This window comes from Oreochromis aureus, linkage group 23 (genome assembly GCF_013358895.1).
Source record: "Oreochromis aureus strain Israel breed Guangdong linkage group 23, ZZ_aureus, whole genome shotgun sequence".
NCBI classification, from domain to species: domain Eukaryota; kingdom Metazoa; phylum Chordata; class Actinopteri; order Cichliformes; family Cichlidae; genus Oreochromis; species Oreochromis aureus.
The window spans coordinates 34,147,717-34,166,088 of NC_052963.1; the positions used below are offsets into that span (position 1 = coordinate 34,147,717).

The 18,372-nt window shown below is 38.3% G+C and overlaps 4 protein-coding genes across 4 annotated transcripts; 3 read left to right on the forward strand and 1 right to left on the reverse strand.

Annotated features, from left to right (window-relative positions):
- The first annotated feature begins 46 nt into the window (after positions 1–46).
- Positions 47–1,621, forward strand: LOC116310044 (mast cell protease 1A-like). Its single transcript, XM_039606475.1, has 5 exons — positions 47–132; positions 282–435; positions 596–725; positions 888–1,142; positions 1,244–1,621. Exons 1-5 carry the CDS (start codon positions 93–95, stop codon positions 1,394–1,396), a joined length of 732 nt encoding a protein of 243 aa, XP_039462409.1. The 5' UTR covers positions 47–92; the 3' UTR covers positions 1,397–1,621.
- A 1,020-nt stretch (positions 1,622–2,641) lies between these two features.
- On the forward strand, positions 2,642–7,445 carry LOC116310021 (spindlin-1-like). The gene is made up of 5 exons (XM_031726743.2): positions 2,642–3,003; positions 3,658–3,699; positions 3,968–4,215; positions 4,303–4,536; positions 5,268–7,445. Exons 2-5 carry the CDS (start codon positions 3,680–3,682, stop codon positions 5,471–5,473), a joined length of 708 nt encoding a protein of 235 aa, XP_031582603.1. The 5' UTR covers positions 2,642–3,003; positions 3,658–3,679; the 3' UTR covers positions 5,474–7,445.
- Positions 7,446–7,519: 74 nt separating this feature from the next.
- micos13 (mitochondrial contact site and cristae organizing system subunit 13) lies at positions 7,520–10,212 on the reverse strand. The gene is made up of 4 exons (XM_031726744.2): positions 10,043–10,212; positions 9,496–9,652; positions 8,294–8,351; positions 7,520–8,044 (listed from the first exon to the last, which is right to left on the reverse strand). The coding sequence occupies exons 1-4, from the start codon at positions 10,069–10,071 to the stop codon at positions 7,947–7,949; spliced, it is 342 nt and encodes a 113-aa protein (XP_031582604.1). The 5' UTR covers positions 10,072–10,212; the 3' UTR covers positions 7,520–7,946.
- Positions 10,213–10,430: 218 nt separating this feature from the next.
- LOC116310027 (hydroxysteroid 11-beta-dehydrogenase 1-like protein) lies at positions 10,431–16,978 on the forward strand. Its single transcript, XM_031726750.2, has 6 exons — positions 10,431–10,643; positions 13,600–13,730; positions 13,880–14,083; positions 14,161–14,254; positions 16,056–16,221; positions 16,310–16,978. Exons 1-6 carry the CDS (start codon positions 10,559–10,561, stop codon positions 16,491–16,493), a joined length of 864 nt encoding a protein of 287 aa, XP_031582610.1. The 5' UTR covers positions 10,431–10,558; the 3' UTR covers positions 16,494–16,978.
- The last annotated feature ends 1,394 nt before the right edge of the window (positions 16,979–18,372 follow it).

Here is an 18,372-nt window from a genome sequence, read left to right on the forward strand (position 1 = left end):
ACAGCATGTTAGCAAACACACTTAAGCAATACAAAAGAACATAAAAGAGACATTTGCTTCCCTAAACTTTAGTGCGGATTTCACCAGTGACCATGGTAGCCAGATACTTCCTTCTGCTGTTTCTCCTCAGTGGTAAGCTTTCATGTTTTTATGATTTAAAAAAAAAAAAAAATCTAAAATCTGACAAACACTGTGCAATTTTTATTTGCTACCTATCCTACTACTAATTACATATTGTCCTGGATTGCTATAAACCCATGACGTCGTAGTTTATGTTTCAGGAGCTGACAGTTCTCGGATTATTGGAGGCCGAGATGCTGCCCCCCACTCACTCCCCTACATGGCCTCAGTGCAACTTCAAGGTCGCCATTTGTGTGGAGGAGCACTAGTGAGAGAGGACTTTGTACTCACAGCAGCACATTGTGAGACACGTGGGTACGCATTCAGTGTTTGCTTTAATCAGCAGCATTTGCAGAACTGACAAAAAACCTCTCTATCAGTTTTTCTCCATATCATAATAGGTTTCTTCATCATGGAAGAAAAATTATCAACATTTGGTTCTTGATAACATAATAAATGTTGCTGCAATTTGTAGAATACCCACAGTCGTGCTGGGAGTTGATTCCCTGACAGGTACTGAGCCAACGAAGCAGCAGTTCCTTGTGGTCAAATCTTTTCCGCATCCAGGCTACGATGGACACAAAAATGACATCATGCTCCTCAAGGTGAGAACAACGGCTGTCTGCTAACAACTGGACGTGGATTAATGTTTCTTCATGATCATTTCTAATTTGCACAGAAACATAACTTACGATTTTAAGGTTATGCAAATCCTACCAGCGTTCAGCTTTTCAAAATATTTTTCCTGTTGTTGATCTCCTTCTCAGCTGAACCGGAGGGCCCAAGTGTCTGAAGCAGTTCAGGTGATCTCTCTGAAACCTGGCACGCTGAATCAAATCAGCCAGTGCATCACAGCAGGCTGGGGCGATATAGGCGATAACAACACCTTACCAAAAACGCTTCAGGAAGTCAACGTCACCACTCTGCCACACAGGATATGCGAGAGGAGATGGGGACAAGTTCCCATCACACAGTCGATGGTTTGCGGTGTGGGATCCCACAGCCTTCAAGGCTTCTGCTCAGTAAGAGACTAAAGTGTCTGAGCACTGAGAAAACCTGAAAAACCTGTATTTTTGAACAAAGCTCACTTCTTGTTAAGTGTACTTTATCATTTCTCTTCAAGGGAGACTCAGGTGGACCGCTCGTGTGCGATGGAGATGCAGCGGGTGTTATCTCTTTCTCTGGGAGGCGATGTGGAGACCCCCAAACCCCCGATGTCTACACACGCATATCTTCTTTCCGGGCATGGATTCAAAAGGTGTTGAATGACAATTAGGCCAGTTAGACTAACTGATAATGTGTCGCAACGCTTGATTGGATTATTGTGCTGTAGCCATGATTTTTGTAATTCTGCACTCATCACAGATATCCTTTTGCTTTAGGTGTACTTATCAGGGTTAGGAAAGGTTCATGCATGCTTTTTTCTTCTTCTTTGCTGTTGCTGCACTTCAATGTGTTTCAAATAAGAACACAATCTAAAATAAAATACCTTTGCTCTACAGTTATTGTACATTGTGATTTTATTTATTTATTTTGAAAAAACTGGATGGCGTACCGAACATTACACTAAATATTGAAACACTCAATTCATGCAAATCATTTTCCTCATCATGCAGTGATACTAGTATAATGATACCTCATGGAAGAGTTAAAATATTTAGCAAGAAGCACAGGCTGTATGCCTCACTGAATATCTTTGTCATTCTCAGTCACAGGGAGGCAGCTGCATCCCGTTCCAGTTGTTTTTAAAAAAAATTTTTTTTTAGGTATTACAAAAAAAGAAGGCCTCACACACTGTCATCTTCATAACTGCTGCATTTCAACCATATAACATTTTTGTCTCTGCCATTAAATATCGAAAACTCACTCCAGACTAAGCCTGACTATATTTGTTTCTCTCTAGAATATTTTATTGGATACTATTTTTTTTAAATTAACCTCCAGTTTTTACTTTTTTTAAAATGTGTTTTTGAAATTATGCTTGACTGACTGTTAAAAAATATGTTGAAAAAACAAAAAAACAACAACTGCAGTACTCTAACATACCTTTAGGGGGAGAGCAACTAGTAATGGCTTTATGGGAAACACTGCAAAGCTCATATAACATCATACTGAATATGTGTTACTGGCTCTGTGCATCTGTTAAAATAAGATTAAGATTGATTCAGATGATTAAGGCAGCCCAAAACATGAAGGTCACACTATGCACGTGTCCTTGTCATGTGTCTAATATTTGTCCACACCTATTAACTCCTATTTCTAAGCCTGCACATTTATTTTTACAATATTTTAAGTCCATCTAATAAAAAAAAGCTTCCTTATTGTTATAAAGTATTGTTGTAAGCTTTAAATTTCCGTGTTTTAGAGTAATATTCTAATTTTACAAACGAAATGCTCTCACAGCTCAAACAGTGACGCCAAAAACTAAAATAAATGCCCTCTGTCCCTTTAATTGAAACCATAGGCAACTCCTGCGTCATAGAAAATTCTGACCTCATTTTTCCTGCTTGTCGGCTGTGTTGTGTAGCTATCTTGTCATCTTGCTCGTGTACTAATGACTTAACCGCTTTATTTCTCATATTTCTGAAACACACGAGCTGACAGCATTCACGAATCACTGTCGGAAACTGTTTATGTTTTGTGTAAAAAAAAAAAAAAGGCAGTTTCGCGGAAACCAAAACATCATTTCCCATCACTCCCCGCGCCCTGCTCACATTTTTCTCTACGGCTCTGGTGACTCGCGGCTTGACGGGACATAGAGTATCCTCTTCCCTCCTTTCCCTTTCCCACAGGTTTCGCGAGATTTTACATAGGCGGGTTGGTGTGTGGCAACATTTCTCTGCTAGACGAACTGAACAATGCTGATATGAAATCTGCTTAAAGGTAATGAAAATATGTTCCACGTAGTGAACAAGGCTGTAAACACACAGTTTTTAGCTGTGTTTGCTAGCTGCCATTAGAGACACCGAAGAGTGTGCTGGATGTATGTGTCCGCCTACACTTACCTACAGTAACATCTGCATTGAGGTAGAGCTAAGACTGTTTCTGATAACCTACAGAGGTGGTGTGCTGGCTTTAGTCCAGGACAGGTAGGGTACATGTGACGTAAAGGGTCTAATGGCCTTGCCAATTAGCTTTTATGTGTAACTTGTGAGTCCTTTGCGCCACACTGTAACCTTCTAACGTTAAATCCTGTAATTTCGCACATTGCAGTGAAACGGCTTTTCTCAAAGTTGTCAGTCGGTTTTGTTACGACTTTGTGATCCTAAGATGAGGGGAGGCTTGCTGTCAGCTATAACAAACACAGACTTGTCTTAGTATACAGTGACCTCTATGGTAATGTTGTGTCAATAAATACCCAGGAAGTTATTCCGTCATGCAAATTCATTGGCTCGAGGACTTGTCAGTCTGTTGAACAGGCAGCATCTGTTTCATATATATATATGTGTGTGTGTGGCATCTCTTAATGTTTAATCATCATACATGTGCTTGTCAGTTTGGCAGCCAAACTAATTGTCCTGTCTTTCTCTTAATTAGTAACCTTTGCATTTCTGGAGGCATGTCCAAGAAAAGGGGCAGGTATGTCGATCTGCGTCTGCTGTATGTATTTGATGTCACATTGTGCCATTGTTGTCACAAAGAAGTCACTGCAAGAACCCCCCCCCCCCCCCCAAGTGTTTTAATCACGTGGAAGCCACAGAAATGAACAAATAGCTGACAAATGTGACAAAAGTCATACTGCATTTTGACTCGGGTGCATTTTTAAAAGAGCAAATTAGGTTAGGTTGTTGGACCTGTGTGTAAGGCTCAGGCTCACAGACTTGCATCTTCGTCTTGTTTCTACCAGAAAACGGAGCAGCGGGGAACTGAGTGACACAGTAACCCCAGACCCCAACTGCATTCTGGGAGTCCGCATTCAGCATAACTGGCGTGAGAGGGGGAATCAGAGCAAATGGAAGGGCACAGTACTTGACAGAGTTTGTGTAAATCCTTCCCTCTTCATGGTGAAATACGATGGCTTTGACTGCGTCTATGGCATTGAGTTGTTCAAGGATGAGAGAGTGTCCAACCTACAAGTGTTGTCAGAAAAAGTTGGTAAGTCAGTGTCTGCCTTGATTAGTTCATCATTAATTAGTTACAGCTGGGTCTGTATTGTCCTCTTTCATGCTTCTGTCTCCACAGTAAACAATAAAGTCAAGATACCTCCAGGGGCGGAGGACTTGGTTGGCAAAGCGGTGGAGCATTTATTTGAAAAAGAAGATGGAGAGAAGAATGAGTGGAGAGGCATGGTCCTCTCCAAAGCACCAGTTATGACCAACTGGTATTATATTACTTATGAAAAGGACCCCGTTCTTTATATGTACCAGCTGTGGGACGACTATGCTGAAGGAGACCTCAGGATTCTGCCTGAAGCAGGTATTGCTAATTTCTGTTCAATGGAGGCATGTTTTATACAAGACTTTTCAGAGTTGTAAACATTTTTGTCCTACGGCATTAGAAATTAGTTAAACTGGGCCCATTTTATGTATGCAAATCAATTTTACACTTTGAAGATCATTTGATACATTTTTTTTCTGTTGGCCATGAATACCATGTGAGCTAAAAAAAAACCCATGACCATCTTATCAGTCGTATTTACTTTTAGAAGCACTCTGGCAGAATGGCGTGTTTTAAGGGAAGTGCCGCTCGGAGCGACCGTTGTCTGCAAAAATAAAGTATTTTAAGTTAAATTTGAGTATTACAGATACCTAATATTGCTGCCATGCTGTGTAAATAAAGCCCAAGGATTGAATCAATAGTATCACTAAACGACCATTTCCAGCCTGTGTCTGGACATGCAGAAATTTCCACATCTGATTTGGCAGAGATAGGTAGCAGAGATAGGTATTCACATTAACTTCAAGTGAAGTTTAATGCAAATAGAGAGATCTTTATGCAAAATGCTTTGACCTTTATAGTAGGTATCGGGACCAAAGCCAAGTATAAAAACAAAGTAAGTTTTTTTTTATTTGTGAAAACTATGACAATTACACCATTAATTTTTTTCTTTTTATCAACAGCTTTCACCAGCAGCAGGATTTTATTTTACTCTTAATCTCTTCTGTAATTACAATCTTGGTGTTGTAGTGATTAAACTCTCTCCACAGAAAACAAGCACCTGTTGCCTGCAGACAGGAAGCCAGGAGAAGAGACGGAGAGTCTCGTTGGGAAACAAGTGGAGTACGTTACTGACAAGGGTGTGAAGAGAACAGGCCTGGTCATCTACCAGGTCCCGGCCAAGCCCTCTGTCTACTACATCAAATATGATGATGACTTTCATATTCATGTCTATGACCTTGTCAAAACCACCTAGAGATAGTGGACACTTTTATCTCATTCCCCGACATCTCTCCACCTGCTACTGTTCCACTCATTGCTACAATCTGTTATTCAAAGCCTAGACAGGGTTAAATAGCTGACATGCTTTATTGTTCAGAAGTCAGTGCAATCTCTTTTTATTTCTTTTTTTATTTGTATGCACAGCATAACTGTAGCACTGCTATGCTTGGCTGTTTTGCAGAGAGAGAGTTTTTGTTGTGTTGTTGCTGCTCTACTTTAAATACAACTTTAAAGTTTGGACAAAGTCAAAGATTGCACTGCACAACATTTGTGCAGCACTTTCACGTCTGTCCCCAAAAGTGCTCCTCTTAATTGAATTCCAGTGACTAACGAAGCTGCTTAATATCTCCTTTCAAAGGGCACTTTATGTTGGCTTATCTAAATTGACGATAAGTATGACACACACCTATGGACTAGGTGTTTTCCACTGAGGTAGTTATTAAAAGAAATGGGCAGATGCAAATGTGTGTGTGTGTGTGTGTGTGTTCATCAAAGAATATCAAATTAACTTAATACCAGAAGAGATAAATGGAAGTTGCATTGTAAAATCATCTTAATTGAGGCTAATTCTTTTTAAAAGCCAACATATCCCTGCACCTTTGCACCACGTGAAGTATTGCAGCTTTCGTGGCTTGGTGAAGTGGCTACACGCTGCATATGCCATTCGTGCTGAACATGTCCTTGTGACCTTGAAGGAAGGTTTCTGCACAGGCCCTAAATCCTAACATCAAGAGCGCAAATAACATGTTTGTGCTGGTAATTGAAGTACTAAATTTGCATATGAATTTGATCCCACTGATGTCATAAAGTGCCTTCCGGCTTGTCATTTTGCAATACTGTACTTACCATTTCTCTGACTGTGCTCTTAATGAATCTTTGCCCCCGGAGGCTGCTATTTGGTCCTCATTTCAAAGTGGCAACACTGACAGCTGGAGCAAAGTTTTAAAACTATCAATTTGTATTAGTGATGTGTGTGTGCTCTTAATGCAGTTTGAAAAAGTTCTTCAAACATAATGCACATTATCATTGGTTGTATAATCTCACTGTTGACGTTGTGGGGAGCACTTTATTGTATAAAGTTTACATATTTAGGTAATGGTACACTTTAATAGTTTCCCCCAAACGGTGTTTCCTTAAGTGCAAATGTGGCAGAATTTCGCTTTAAGATACGCGCATGTAAAAGAAAAAAATAGCTACAGTACATAATGACAGTATTTAATCTACGAAACTTGTGTAAAATTACTTGTAATGTTGCCTGTTGTGATTACTTCAGTTTATTAGAGTATCTCATTAAAATGCCACACCAGCTTCTTGTGAAAAAGTAATGTACATTAATTAAAATATGAATATTTAAAGATTGTAATCAACCGATTTGTTCAGTGACTAATCTTGACTCCTGCCTTTGGAACTCATAGTCTTGCAAATATGAGCAGCCAGTTTCCCACTCATGGATTAAACATAAGAAAATTTCAATGAAGAGCTCCACTGGGATCAGAAATTTATTTTAAGATTAGGCATAATCAATGTCTGGGAAACTAAGCCTCTGTTTGCTTGCCACGTGGACGTCATCTCGCTTTCGTTACCGTGTTGTAGTTGCTGAACTGGCCTCAGTCTTTTCAGCCTTTGCTTTTTTTTTCTGCATGCATCATATCTGATCAGTGCCTCAAGGTTTAGAAACTTTATTTGGATGTGAAGAAGTGACAACACGTGGCAGAATGGGTAATGTTTTCTTACATTTAAATAAAAGAAAAGGATGACACTAAACATCACCGCTCGCGGTGCTGTGGAGTGTGTCTGCATCGTGTACAGTGGAGTCAACCGATCATAAATGGCTGCGTGTGCTCTTCCTCACGCTTTCAGTCATCTCCCCCTCTTTTCAAGTTGTAGCAGAATCAGCAGTAAACTGTGTCATTATTATTGTCATGATTAATAAAGATTTTTGCACATTTGTATGGTCTTTTTGTCGACCGAGCACTTTATGTTATATGACTCGATAGATCAAACTAAAGATGAGACAAAATCTTTTAAGATTGATATATTGCTCACAAATAGTGAAATTGCATATATATATATATATACACACATACAGATATTCTTAACATTTTTTGGGCAAGGTGAGGGCAGAATAACACTCTCTACTGGACAGTGCTGATAGCAACTATTTGGTATACACAATTTTGAGGTATACACAAAATGAAAGATTGCCTTCTTAAAAATAAAATTTTCTTCCCATTATGTACATCTCCCACCAAAGGCCACTATCAGTTAGAAAACCACAGTACCCATTCAGCAGAGTACACTCCTTGCTTTTAATCTTTTAATCAAGCAGTTTTCTTTGACGTTGTGTGTTGCTTCATTCTTATGGCAGGGTTCAACATTTGAAGAAGTAATGTCAAGTGCAAAAGTCAAAAGGACTGATAATGTGAGGCTGCCCAGAGAGTTCATGTTCACTTTGTGAGGTCCTTCAAGTACTGCAGCCCCTGACTTGTGTATTCAGTGGCTTTTGTCGGGGCCTCAGAGAGATTTGAAATCGTCCACCGTACGCCTGCAACAAAAGAAAAAAGAGAAGTTTGGGTTTTAGATACTGAAAAATCAGGGTCAATATAGGGTCTAGACCAAAAGTAATACCAATACCAAAATTATTTTAAAACAAACTACTGCCTCCAAACAATTTTAAAACTATTACTGCATGTAACAAGTGAAATACACAACAGAAAGTCTGTGCAAAACTTGTGACCACAGTAAATTTTTACCCTTGCTTTTTTAAAAAAGGAACAAATAATTGAATTCTTACCAGAATTCCACGCGTCCACAGGAGAGAACTCAATCTTAGGTATGGTTGGAAGCTGAGCCTGACAAGAGGGATAAGGTGCATTAGTTTGCATTAGTGTTTATTATAACTGGACAATACAACTACTATTCTGTCCAGTGCAAAACAGTAATAAAAAAATAAATGCATAAATAAACAAATCAGGTTTTAAAATAAAATCATGAGGAGGAGACACATTTGTACATTGTTTCAAGTGAAAACTTGCTTGTTGGAGTTCGTGAATAAAATCATAAGTAAGAAATGGATAAATACTCTTGCTTCTTTTCTTTGTTTTGTTTGTTTGTTTGTTTTTTTTAATCACTTGAACTGATTTGTCAGCAAGAACTAGGACCTGTACTATGAAGCAATTTCAGCATTTCCTGGATATCTTTCCATTATCTGACTTCAATTAAAATAACACTGAGAACCATGATGAGCAGAATTACAAAGGTGTTTATCGACTAAGCCAAGCCAGAGTTAAAAAAATCTAGCTGTGAGTGTATTCAGCAAGATGTTGGCAGCAGTCGACCAGTCAGAAACATGGGTGGATCTTACAAAGCTACAACTATGATATCTGAAAAATTTGAAAAGATTAAATAATACAGGCATATAGCAACAGCAGTGTTGAAGCTAAAGGAGTGGTGTGAGTGTGTGTGGGAAGAAACGGACAGTCCAGTAGTATTAAAAGTGCTGTATGAGCATGAGCGCTTTAAGCACTTTGGTCAGTAATGCTGGAAAAGATATTTACTTTAATAAAGTCTTAGTCTTAAATCTGGTGAGTCTCAGTTACCAGACTTAAGACACAGGAGAATCTGAAGAATTGTTAGAATTGCTATTGACTATATTTTCAACCTGATGAGCTCTAACCCAGACCACAACCTGCTCCAGAGCTAGTTAGGTCTGCAGCATACATTACCACGAATCAAAGTACATGCCTCACAAAGGTTGATGATGTCATGATTGTACTGTAACTATGTATTCATTAGAGCGTTTCTGATCTCATAAGAGAAAGGCTAGAAAGCAAAAAGAAATTTCTACACATTTATGGTATGAGTCATCAAATTTGCTGTCTGCAGCACTGATCTATTTAATGCAATGACTTTTTAAAACCATTTTACTTTATGTTGTATTAGGCCTAGTGGCACTGATCCAGGAAGACCTAGATGTTTATGACGTGCATCTTGTACCTCCACACCAAAGTACTTCATCCATTCCTCCATGGCGGGTGGGATTACTGCTTTGGCCTTCTGCAGAGCCTCTGAGCCCTGTTCACTGTTTCCCAAGAGACCAGAGTCATAGGCAACATAGACAGCTCCTCCTGCAATGGTCACCTTGGTGGCCAGTCTGGAAATGAAAGAACAGATGCAGTAATGCAATTAATCTGAAATACCCCAATTTCCCAACAGGGCAAACTGAAACTACAGACACACGTAGTTATTATCAAAGTAAACAACAAATTATTCCTTGATGCTAAGTTATCAGTTAATAGTTGGGAAATTTACAACTGCCCACATTAACTCACGTTATTGCAGAAAGTTAGTATATCAGCCCAACGTTAAACTCCATAAAGAAAAGCATATTTTAAGTCTTAATATTGGAGCTAAAACGAAAACAACTGAAAATGACCTGGTATGACTGACAGCTAGCTTAGCCTAAGTTAGCTTAATTTTCAATAAGAGCATTTAGAGCAGTGATAGTATACGAAACCGCGGAAGTTGAAATAAAAATACTAACTTCATAACAGGCCAAATCCTCGTCGCCATCGTTCAGCGCGGTCTATTCTCCTTTAAGAAGCTGTTATTGCGAGAACTCTGACAATGAGCCGTAGATCAGGCTAGCTGGTTAGCTTCACTGAAGGACAACCCTGCTTGATGATCCGTGTGCACCAGTGTTGTGTAAATAAAGTTGCTGTTTCAAAAGTCAGGGCGGATGTAATTTCGGAGGCGCAGATTCGTCAGCCTTGATTTTTTAAACTATAAATTTATAGGCAAATAAATTAAAGATTTTGGGGCTTTGGTAAATTAAAAAAATATATAGATTTTTTAAAAGTATTAAAGTAACAAAAAAATGATTTGTGTCCATGAAAGAGGGCAGGCCAGTCTGACCAACCCCCGCCCCTTACAAAGTGGAAGGAGGGGAGAAATAGTGGGTTGCATAAAATGCACTTTGTTTTCTCAAACTGGGATTGTGAAAGTTGGCAGAAACTTCTAAAGCTTAGCATTTTCGCTCAGCTGCTACCAAATTGTCATAATGGGAGCTGTCACAAAAGTTCTTTTAGCTAGTATATGTGTTGCTTTCCTGGCTGCCAAATGGACTTCACCCAGATTTGATGCCGGTAAACTCTGTTCTTTGTCATTGTGAGAAAGTACTTGCTTGTTTTTAGTTGCAAACTTGCAGCAGGCATGCAGGTTTGTCCAGCAGACAATAATGTGATAGGTGTTGGGCCTACAGTGGTCCAAACATATGCGTGGTATGCATTTGCAATGTATTAGGTAAATACAGCTAAATAGAGTCACACTTACGGATTTACTTAACTTAAAAATGAAGGTTTCACATGAAAAAGGGAAGACTCACGTGCAGGAATCCTAGCTAGCCTACTCGGTTATGTCGTAGTTATAACTTAGTATCTCGTAACACCTCATTATTATAGTCATATAGTCATCGTTTGTTATACATATGAAGTCTGTTTTTAATAGACATCTATTACATGTGTAGTCAACCCCGAAACTGATGTTTTTTAATATTTGATTTGATTTTTGAAGCTCAAAAGCACCCGGGCCAGTAACTTATATGAGGCTTTATTGCCAGGTGTAGCCAGATTAAGGAGATAAAAGGTCTGAAGTTGAGTCCAAGAAATCAATTTGCATGTTCAATATGGGTTTCGAAGAATTAATGATGGAATCAAAGGCTGAAAAAGCAAAAACATGAGCTATAAACCCAGAAACCACAGGAATGTTTAAATTACCAGTTACATTCTTGAAAAAAACAATGTACAGAAGGCCCGGAAAACAACAAAAACAACAGCAGATATCAGAATTCTGAGTAAAAATGCCAGGTCAGACTTTGCTATTAAAAAAAGGATACATAAAATCTGAAAAAATGAAGCCAACAATTTATATTAGAAAAAAAAGGTTTGTGATCTAATACATGCCACATTGTTAACAAATAAAAGGCAGTTTTATGGTGTGGGTGGGTATTACTGCCAACTTGGAAAGGTAATAGTAACAATTTAATGATTTGTTAAAGAAATTTAGTAGAAACAGCACAAAGTGAGCGAGTAATTGATGATATTCTGCTCTCCGCTTGTGACCAAGGCCTTACCAAAGAGAGAATCCTGCATTTATGCACATTTTGAGAACACACTGTAGAGTCAATTTTCCACAAGCAATGAAATTATGCGGTCCATGTCAGTGGACTAGTGTTATGTATACTTGCATATCCCATGTGCTCTACTCTGCAACACTGTAACCTTATGAAATACCACATTTTTTAAAGCTTAAATGCCTATATTTCACAAATGTACGACAGCGCAGGACGATTTGTTTCAGATGCCTTGTGTTTGCTTTGGTTAGTAATAAAAATGCAGTTTGAATGGCTGCTTCATGAACCCTAACCCTTCATGGGAATAAGAAGTGGAATAAGAGAGAGAGGGAGAGCATGCAGTTGATTGCACATTTAGCTAAACCTTTGAGAGGAAAAGGGTACTGACATATGGCTCCATTCTCCAGCATGGGGAGTGAAAATTTTTAAACCTGCAGGATATTTAAATGTTCATAGCACCAGGCAAAGAATTAAAGCAACAAACGAGTGATATGGGATCTTCAAAAACAAAATACAGCATGGAAATTCTGGTGAAATAAATAAATAAACACAATAAACAAGCATTTTACTAGTCCAAATGAAGAGTATGCATTTTGCAATTTCTCAAGATGGAAAAGTTTCAAATGCCCTTTGCCCTGAAGCAATATATGGAGGATAGAGCTGGGCGATAGAACGATAACGATATGTATTGCGAAATAACTTTTTCTCGATAGAAAAATTAAACTATTGCGATAGGCCTCATCTCTCTTGTCCTCTTAAAAAAAAAAAAAAAAAAGAACAGCCAATCCAAATTAAGTAGCGCAGAGCCGAACCAATCACAGCCGCAGCGTCACCTCACGTGACTTGATACGTACAGCACAAGTGCCAAGGCGCACATGTGTATTTGTTTTTGCAGCCGTGCAGCCCGGGTAATGAAGGAAATGAGTGTGCCGACTAGAGAAAAATCAACCGAGAGCGTGAGCGAAGGTTACCGAAGAAAAAACAGATGATGGTTCCAATACCGGAGAGATTGTCGAACGGAAGGGCCACAGAAGTTCCGTAGTGTGAAGGTATTTCGGCTATTTCAAGTCTGACAAAAAACAGAGTAGCGCGCACTGTAAATTGTGCCGAAAGCAAGTCTGGAAATACAATAAAGCGGTGCATGCTCAATCTCTGACTGAAAGCGCTAATTCGTCATTCGGCTTTTGTCAGACAAAAGTAACTGTTAAAACTGTTTGAAAAGCTAAGCTATACAACAAGGAGAGATTGAGAATTTCCTTTTAGTTCTCAGTTTATTTGATATTGACAAAAGTTAGTCAATTTTGTCTGTTCTTCTGTAAAATAAACTAAGATTTATTTTTAGAATTAATATTTTGTTTCTAAGTGGAATTGACAATTTAGTGGTCTGTTTTGTTTGTTCTATTTTGAAACTTAAACGCTTTAGCGGCTGCCTTTTGTGTAGTTTGCAATATTTGCCTTTATTTATCTGAAACTGAAGTCACATGTTCCTTAAGTACATCTACCCTGTTGAACTTATTATGGGAAATAAATATTTAAATCAAAACAAGCTGGTGATTATTTCACATTTTACTTGTGAGCAACGGCACATTTAAATCTTACAAATATAGTTATTTGGCTTATATCGTGATATATATCGTTATCGCCTGAAATGAAAAAAACATATCGTGATATGAAAAAATCTTATATCGCCCAGCTCTAATGGAGGACTAAGATTAGCTTATCTTTTTAGGGTATATATCTGCCTAAAGAATGATTCTAGATAAACTAAACTATTTCATTGTCATCAAGTTCACTTAAAAACCTTTTCTGCATGCTTAGACACATTAACAATGTATGCAATAGTTACTGTGGTCATTTACTCTATTTATTGTTGACTAATAGAAATAACACATATTTTTATTGTTTCTATAAACCTTTCATGTATTAAAACAATTCCATTCCATGTTGAATACGGTAAAACTTTGTTTCAGATTCTCTCAAAGGGGCTAGGGTACTGGTGACTGGGGCCAGTACAGGTATTGGTGAACAAATGGCGTATCATTACGCCCGCTTTGGAGCCCAAATTGTTATCACAGCAAGGAGGGAGAAAGTCTTACAGCAGGTCAGTTTACGTAATAACAGGTTATTGGTTGAAATTCTGCTCATAGATTGCCATTTAGTTCTGTTGTTTTGTGCCAGTCATGAATAGAGACATTCTTTAGTTCTTTCATAAAACTAACCAAGTGCATTTTTAATGATTTTGGCCTGTAGGTAGTAGAAAAGTGTCTGAGTTTAGGAGCCCAGAAAGCTTTTCATATAGCAGCAGACATGGCGAATGAGTCTGACCCTGACAAAGTGGTGGATTATGCTCTGGAGAAGCTGGGAGGTTTGGATTACCTGGTCCTCAATCACATTGGGCCTAGCCCCTTCAGCATGTGGAAGGGAGATGTGGATCACACCAAATGGCTGATGAAGGTAAGAGAGCATTTTGATGGTCATTCAAAACAGGAAATGGAGAGACTATGCTGATTCATGAATGTTTGTTTGTGAAGGTCAATTTCTTCAGCTATATTCAGATGGCCTGGAAAGCTTTGCCCTCCCTTGAGCAAAATAAAGGATCACTGGTTGTTGTCTCATCGCTCTTAGGTAGGTTTGTTTTTATACTACTTCAGCATTTTTATACTTTATGCTTTTTTATGCAGATGATGACAAACTATAAAATACAAATTGTATGTGTGCACATATATACCTCCTAATACTTTCACCCACCAATTACAATTAAATTGACATTTTTTTAAAGACACTTTCTACTGCAACTGATAAATAAGTAATGGTAATACAGTAATTAAGATTAACTTAATGTATTATGATGACAAGAGTTGATAACCCACTCTGGAGCTTGTTTGTGTGCACCAGGTGGCTGGGCCATAAGTTCTTGTGAGCTCAACTAAAACAAGCCCAAAATGGTCTTGTAGCATGGGTCAGCTACCTGCAGGAGAATCTGTAGAGGGAAAGTGTTTTCTGGATTGGGCGCCAGTCAAAGTCAGAAGTACTGATTGTCCAGTTGTTGGCTTTTTTTTGGTGTAAGGGACGTGGGGACATCTTTATTGGGGAAGGAGCCTAAGTTTTGGTAGGAAGTTGAAAAATACCCACCAGAGCATGAAAGTGACCACAAAGCTGACCGCAGAAGCAAAGCTGTCGATTTCCTGGTCAGTCTGCCTTGTTATGCTCATTTATTTATATGGGCTGGCGGTAGTGACCAAAAGAATAAGATTTGCACATACAAGTGGTCAAACTCCAGTCCTCGAGGGCCAGTGTCTGGAAACTTTTCCATGTGTCCCTGCTGCAACACACCTGAATAAAATTAGTAGGTCATTAGCAAGACTCTATTGAACTTGTCTGCATGTTGAGGTGGCAATTCAGCCATTTGATTAATGTTACAGCAGCTCATGAGTGAACGAACATGGTGCAATAAAAGTACTTTAAGAAGTACAGTTTCCAAATGCTTATATTGACTTGAGTAGGGTTAGGTGTTGCCGCCTCAGCATGCAGTCAAGTTCTATAGAGTTTTGCTAATGACCTACTAATTTTATTCAGGTGTGTTGCAGCAGGGACACATTTAAAAGTTTCAGGACAACAGCCCTTGAGGACTGGAGTTTGACACCCCTGCTCTAGAAATATTGGAAGAGGTGACTGTGGAAAAGGACTTTTTCATAATTAATTTCAAAGTTCTTTCCAAGTACAAGGAAATAAATGATATAGAATCGATTTTAAAAAAAGAATAATTGGCTAGACCAGTGGTTCTCAAACTTTCATAAGGCAGTTTTTATTAGTCATTACCAATAATATGCATAACCATCCCGTGTGGTTTGTGATTCAGGGAGCAGTTGAAAGAAGCGTTGTTAGAATAAAAGTGACCAGAGTTGAAAAGTGATATAAAGGTCAGTATATTAGAATCAGCGAACTCTAAAAAAAAATATTTTACTCAGATAAATCATATTCATCAAGTTGGTTATTTTTTCCTGCTCATTACCTACCCACCTCCCCTTCTGCAGTGGCGCTCGGCCCCTCAGCAGAGCCCCTTAACACAGTTTGAGAACAGCTAAACTAGACCAAAAGATGAAAAGTTGGACTTAGAGAGCTCAGAGATTTGAAATGGCCAAGGGGGCAACAAAAGTTACAACACGTAACAATATAACAAATAAAGAAACCAAACAACTGACATTCAGTACAGACAAATGAATAGAAACTTGTGAATCATATACAATAACAGACGATTACAAGAGCAATATTAAACACAGGCACACTGAAACACACACAGCAGTTCTCTAATGTGTTTAAAATGGACTTTGACTCCCCGTCGTAACCAGTTCTGACATTGTTTGAAAGCTCCAAGAAAGCTACTGAAGACGCGTCTCCTACTCTAACAGTTGTTGATGCTTCACAGGTAAAATAACTTCTCCTTTCGTGGCGCCGTACACCTCAACCAAATTTGCCTTGAACGGGTTCTTTGGGTCTCTTCGTCATGAGCTGGCTATGAAGAAGAGCAACGTGTCCATCTCTGTCTGCACACTAGGTCTTATTGATACCGACTCAGCTATGGAGAAAGTCCGGTTAGTCAAATATATGTATGCAGAAATATTTGACATTGTGTATTTTGAGATATTTTTGAGTTAAGTGTAAGAATTTTCTCTATCCTAGGGGCGTCACTGATGTACAAGCCTACCCCGCCACAGATGCTGCATTGAACATCATCATTACGGGAGCTACAAGGCAGCCAGAGCTTTTCTACCCTTGGTTCACATACTTTATAGCTATCACCAAAGACTGGTTTCCTTCTGTCACAGATTATATAATCCAGAACTCCTACAACTACATCCCATGAAGAACATTTATTCAGCACAACTGAAGCACAATTATACATGTTCCTAATTATAAATATCAACATTTAATTTGGATTTTGGCCTAGCTCTTTGACATTTTGATGCACCAAGTTTTGTGGGAAAATTTCTGACATTTCAGTTTCCACTTTTCTCATCATTACTTTGAGAGCAGTCCAGTAATAATATGTATACAGATAGAAAAGCTCAGGACTTGGGATTTTACTTTTTGGGCTACTATTTTAACATTTTAGACATTAGTGTCTGTGTCAATAGTACAGCCACTGCTGTCCAAACATTATTGCACTAGTACTTGAAAACTCAAAAGAAAAAAGTCTGATTTACTACTAATAAGACAACCTCACCCCTCCATTCAGCCCTCCCACACACAGACTCAATACCTCACATGAGATTCAGTTATGAAATAAATGAATAAGTTTCATGTTGCTGCTGATAAAGAACACAAAACAATAAACCAGTTTCCCCCTGACATGTTTGTTGGTGTTAATTATGGTTAATGAAGGGAAGGAAAGGTAGATCATAATAACAGACCACATAAGTCATCCATAATCTATGTTTGCACAACAGAAACGTCTTTGTACCATAAAATGCAGTTTAGCATATTTCAGGTCGCTACAGCTCAGTGGAGAAGTGAAGAGTAGTCAGGAAGCTACTTGGCTGACACAATAGAGAAGCCCAAAGCAAACAAATAAAGTCAAGAATGTGAAATCATGTGAGGTATGTAGTAATAACAGGAAAAGGAGGATAATGCACATAAAAGCAAATGGAAAAAAAATATTTGTTTTTTGTCAGTGAAATATTTGTTCTGGACTTTAAAGGTATGAAGACCTAATAACTTTAAATTTTGATTTTTCTTGTGCGTGCTAACTCAAATGCCACCATATATTGCCAGTCATACATATTAAGGTAGACTTAATATTTTACTCTCTGAAAAAACTTGATTAGTGCTTTGAATGTCCACAGGAGGGCAGGAGTGCCAAAACCGTTAGGAGTCAGAAATTCACAGCCTTGGAGCAAAAGACCAACTGAGCTGAAAATACAGATAAATTCTTAATAAAAGTACAGTGCAGATTGTTTTTTATGCTAAAATTTGTCAATAGCTGGCACCTTTACAACAGCTCACATTAGTTCACTCTAGTTAAAGTTACAGAAGTAGTTTAATGTCCAAAAGCAATTAATATACAAAAATACTAACAACAAATGAAACTGGGTGGTTGTTAGATGTACAAGATTCAAACTTGTAATTTGAGCTAAATAATTTCATGTTTCTATGGTGAACATAATTAAATCATGTAGCATCTGCATGAAATTCAGCAACTTAATTTGTTCTAGTTGAGATGACATGATACAATCTAGTAATAGTGGTTAGTTGCCTGGACTCACGAAATGCACAAGATCACATTAGATGTCAAACTGCAGGAAAATTGCTGGAGTTTTAAGAGGCAGACAGCTACACCCACACCACGTGTATGCTATTGCTATTTATTGTGGTTTAACCTGCCAAGGACAAAAACGTACAGAAAATTCTGCATCAAGCCTTGTAATCATAGCTTTCCTAGTTTTGTTAAGCCTGCACTGAAAAAAAGGCCATGTTGGATTTACTTGATTCAATAGTGGACATCGGTTGCACACAAATGTTCTGCTTTGGCAGAAACGTAAACAATTGAGTTCAATCAACACAACTTTTTCATATTCAATAAACCTGTGCATTTTGTGTTCATAAAACGCGATTGAAACATGTTTAGATGAAGTAAGTTGAGCTCTTGGAATATTTTAATCCTTCACAATTTTGTCATTTTATTTCAACACTATTCAATAACTTTTACCCCAATACTACTTGGTCACTTAAATACTACATGTTCT

What these genes read in the sequence shown, in the direction of transcription:
- LOC116310044 (XM_039606475.1), top strand. Translation starts at nt 93, where the DNA reads ATGGTAGCCAGATACTTCCTTCTGCTGTTTCTCCTCAGTG. An exon ending in GCACATTGTGAGACACGTGG is followed by an intron (nt 436 to 595) that starts GTACGCATTCAG and finishes TGCAATTTGTAG; the next exon opens with AATACCCACAGTCGTGCTGG. An exon ending in ATGACATCATGCTCCTCAAG is followed by an intron (nt 726 to 887) that starts GTGAGAACAACG and finishes TCTCCTTCTCAG; the next exon opens with CTGAACCGGAGGGCCCAAGT.
- LOC116310021 (XM_031726743.2), top strand. Translation starts at nt 3,680, where the DNA reads ATGTCCAAGAAAAGGGGCAG. An exon ending in AGTGTTGTCAGAAAAAGTTG is followed by an intron (nt 4,216 to 4,302) that starts GTAAGTCAGTGT and finishes CTGTCTCCACAG; the next exon opens with TAAACAATAAAGTCAAGATA. An exon ending in CAGGATTCTGCCTGAAGCAG is followed by an intron (nt 4,537 to 5,267) that starts GTATTGCTAATT and finishes CTCTCTCCACAG; the next exon opens with AAAACAAGCACCTGTTGCCT.
- micos13 (XM_031726744.2), bottom strand. Translation starts at nt 10,071, where the DNA reads ATGGCGACGAGGATTTGGCCTGTTATGAA. An exon ending in TGAAGTACTTTGGTGTGGAG is followed by an intron (nt 8,352 to 9,495) that starts GTACAAGATGCA and finishes CCCTCTTGTCAG; the next exon opens with GCTCAGCTTCCAACCATACC. An exon ending in TGTGGACGCGTGGAATTCTG is followed by an intron (nt 8,045 to 8,293) that starts GTAAGAATTCAA and finishes CTTTTGTTGCAG; the next exon opens with GCGTACGGTGGACGATTTCA.
- LOC116310027 (XM_031726750.2), top strand. Translation starts at nt 10,559, where the DNA reads ATGGGAGCTGTCACAAAAGTTCTTTTAGCTAGTATATGTGTTGCTTTC. An exon ending in TTCACCCAGATTTGATGCCG is followed by an intron (nt 10,644 to 13,599) that starts GTAAACTCTGTT and finishes ACTTTGTTTCAG; the next exon opens with ATTCTCTCAAAGGGGCTAGG. An exon ending in GGGAGAAAGTCTTACAGCAG is followed by an intron (nt 13,731 to 13,879) that starts GTCAGTTTACGT and finishes TTTGGCCTGTAG; the next exon opens with GTAGTAGAAAAGTGTCTGAG.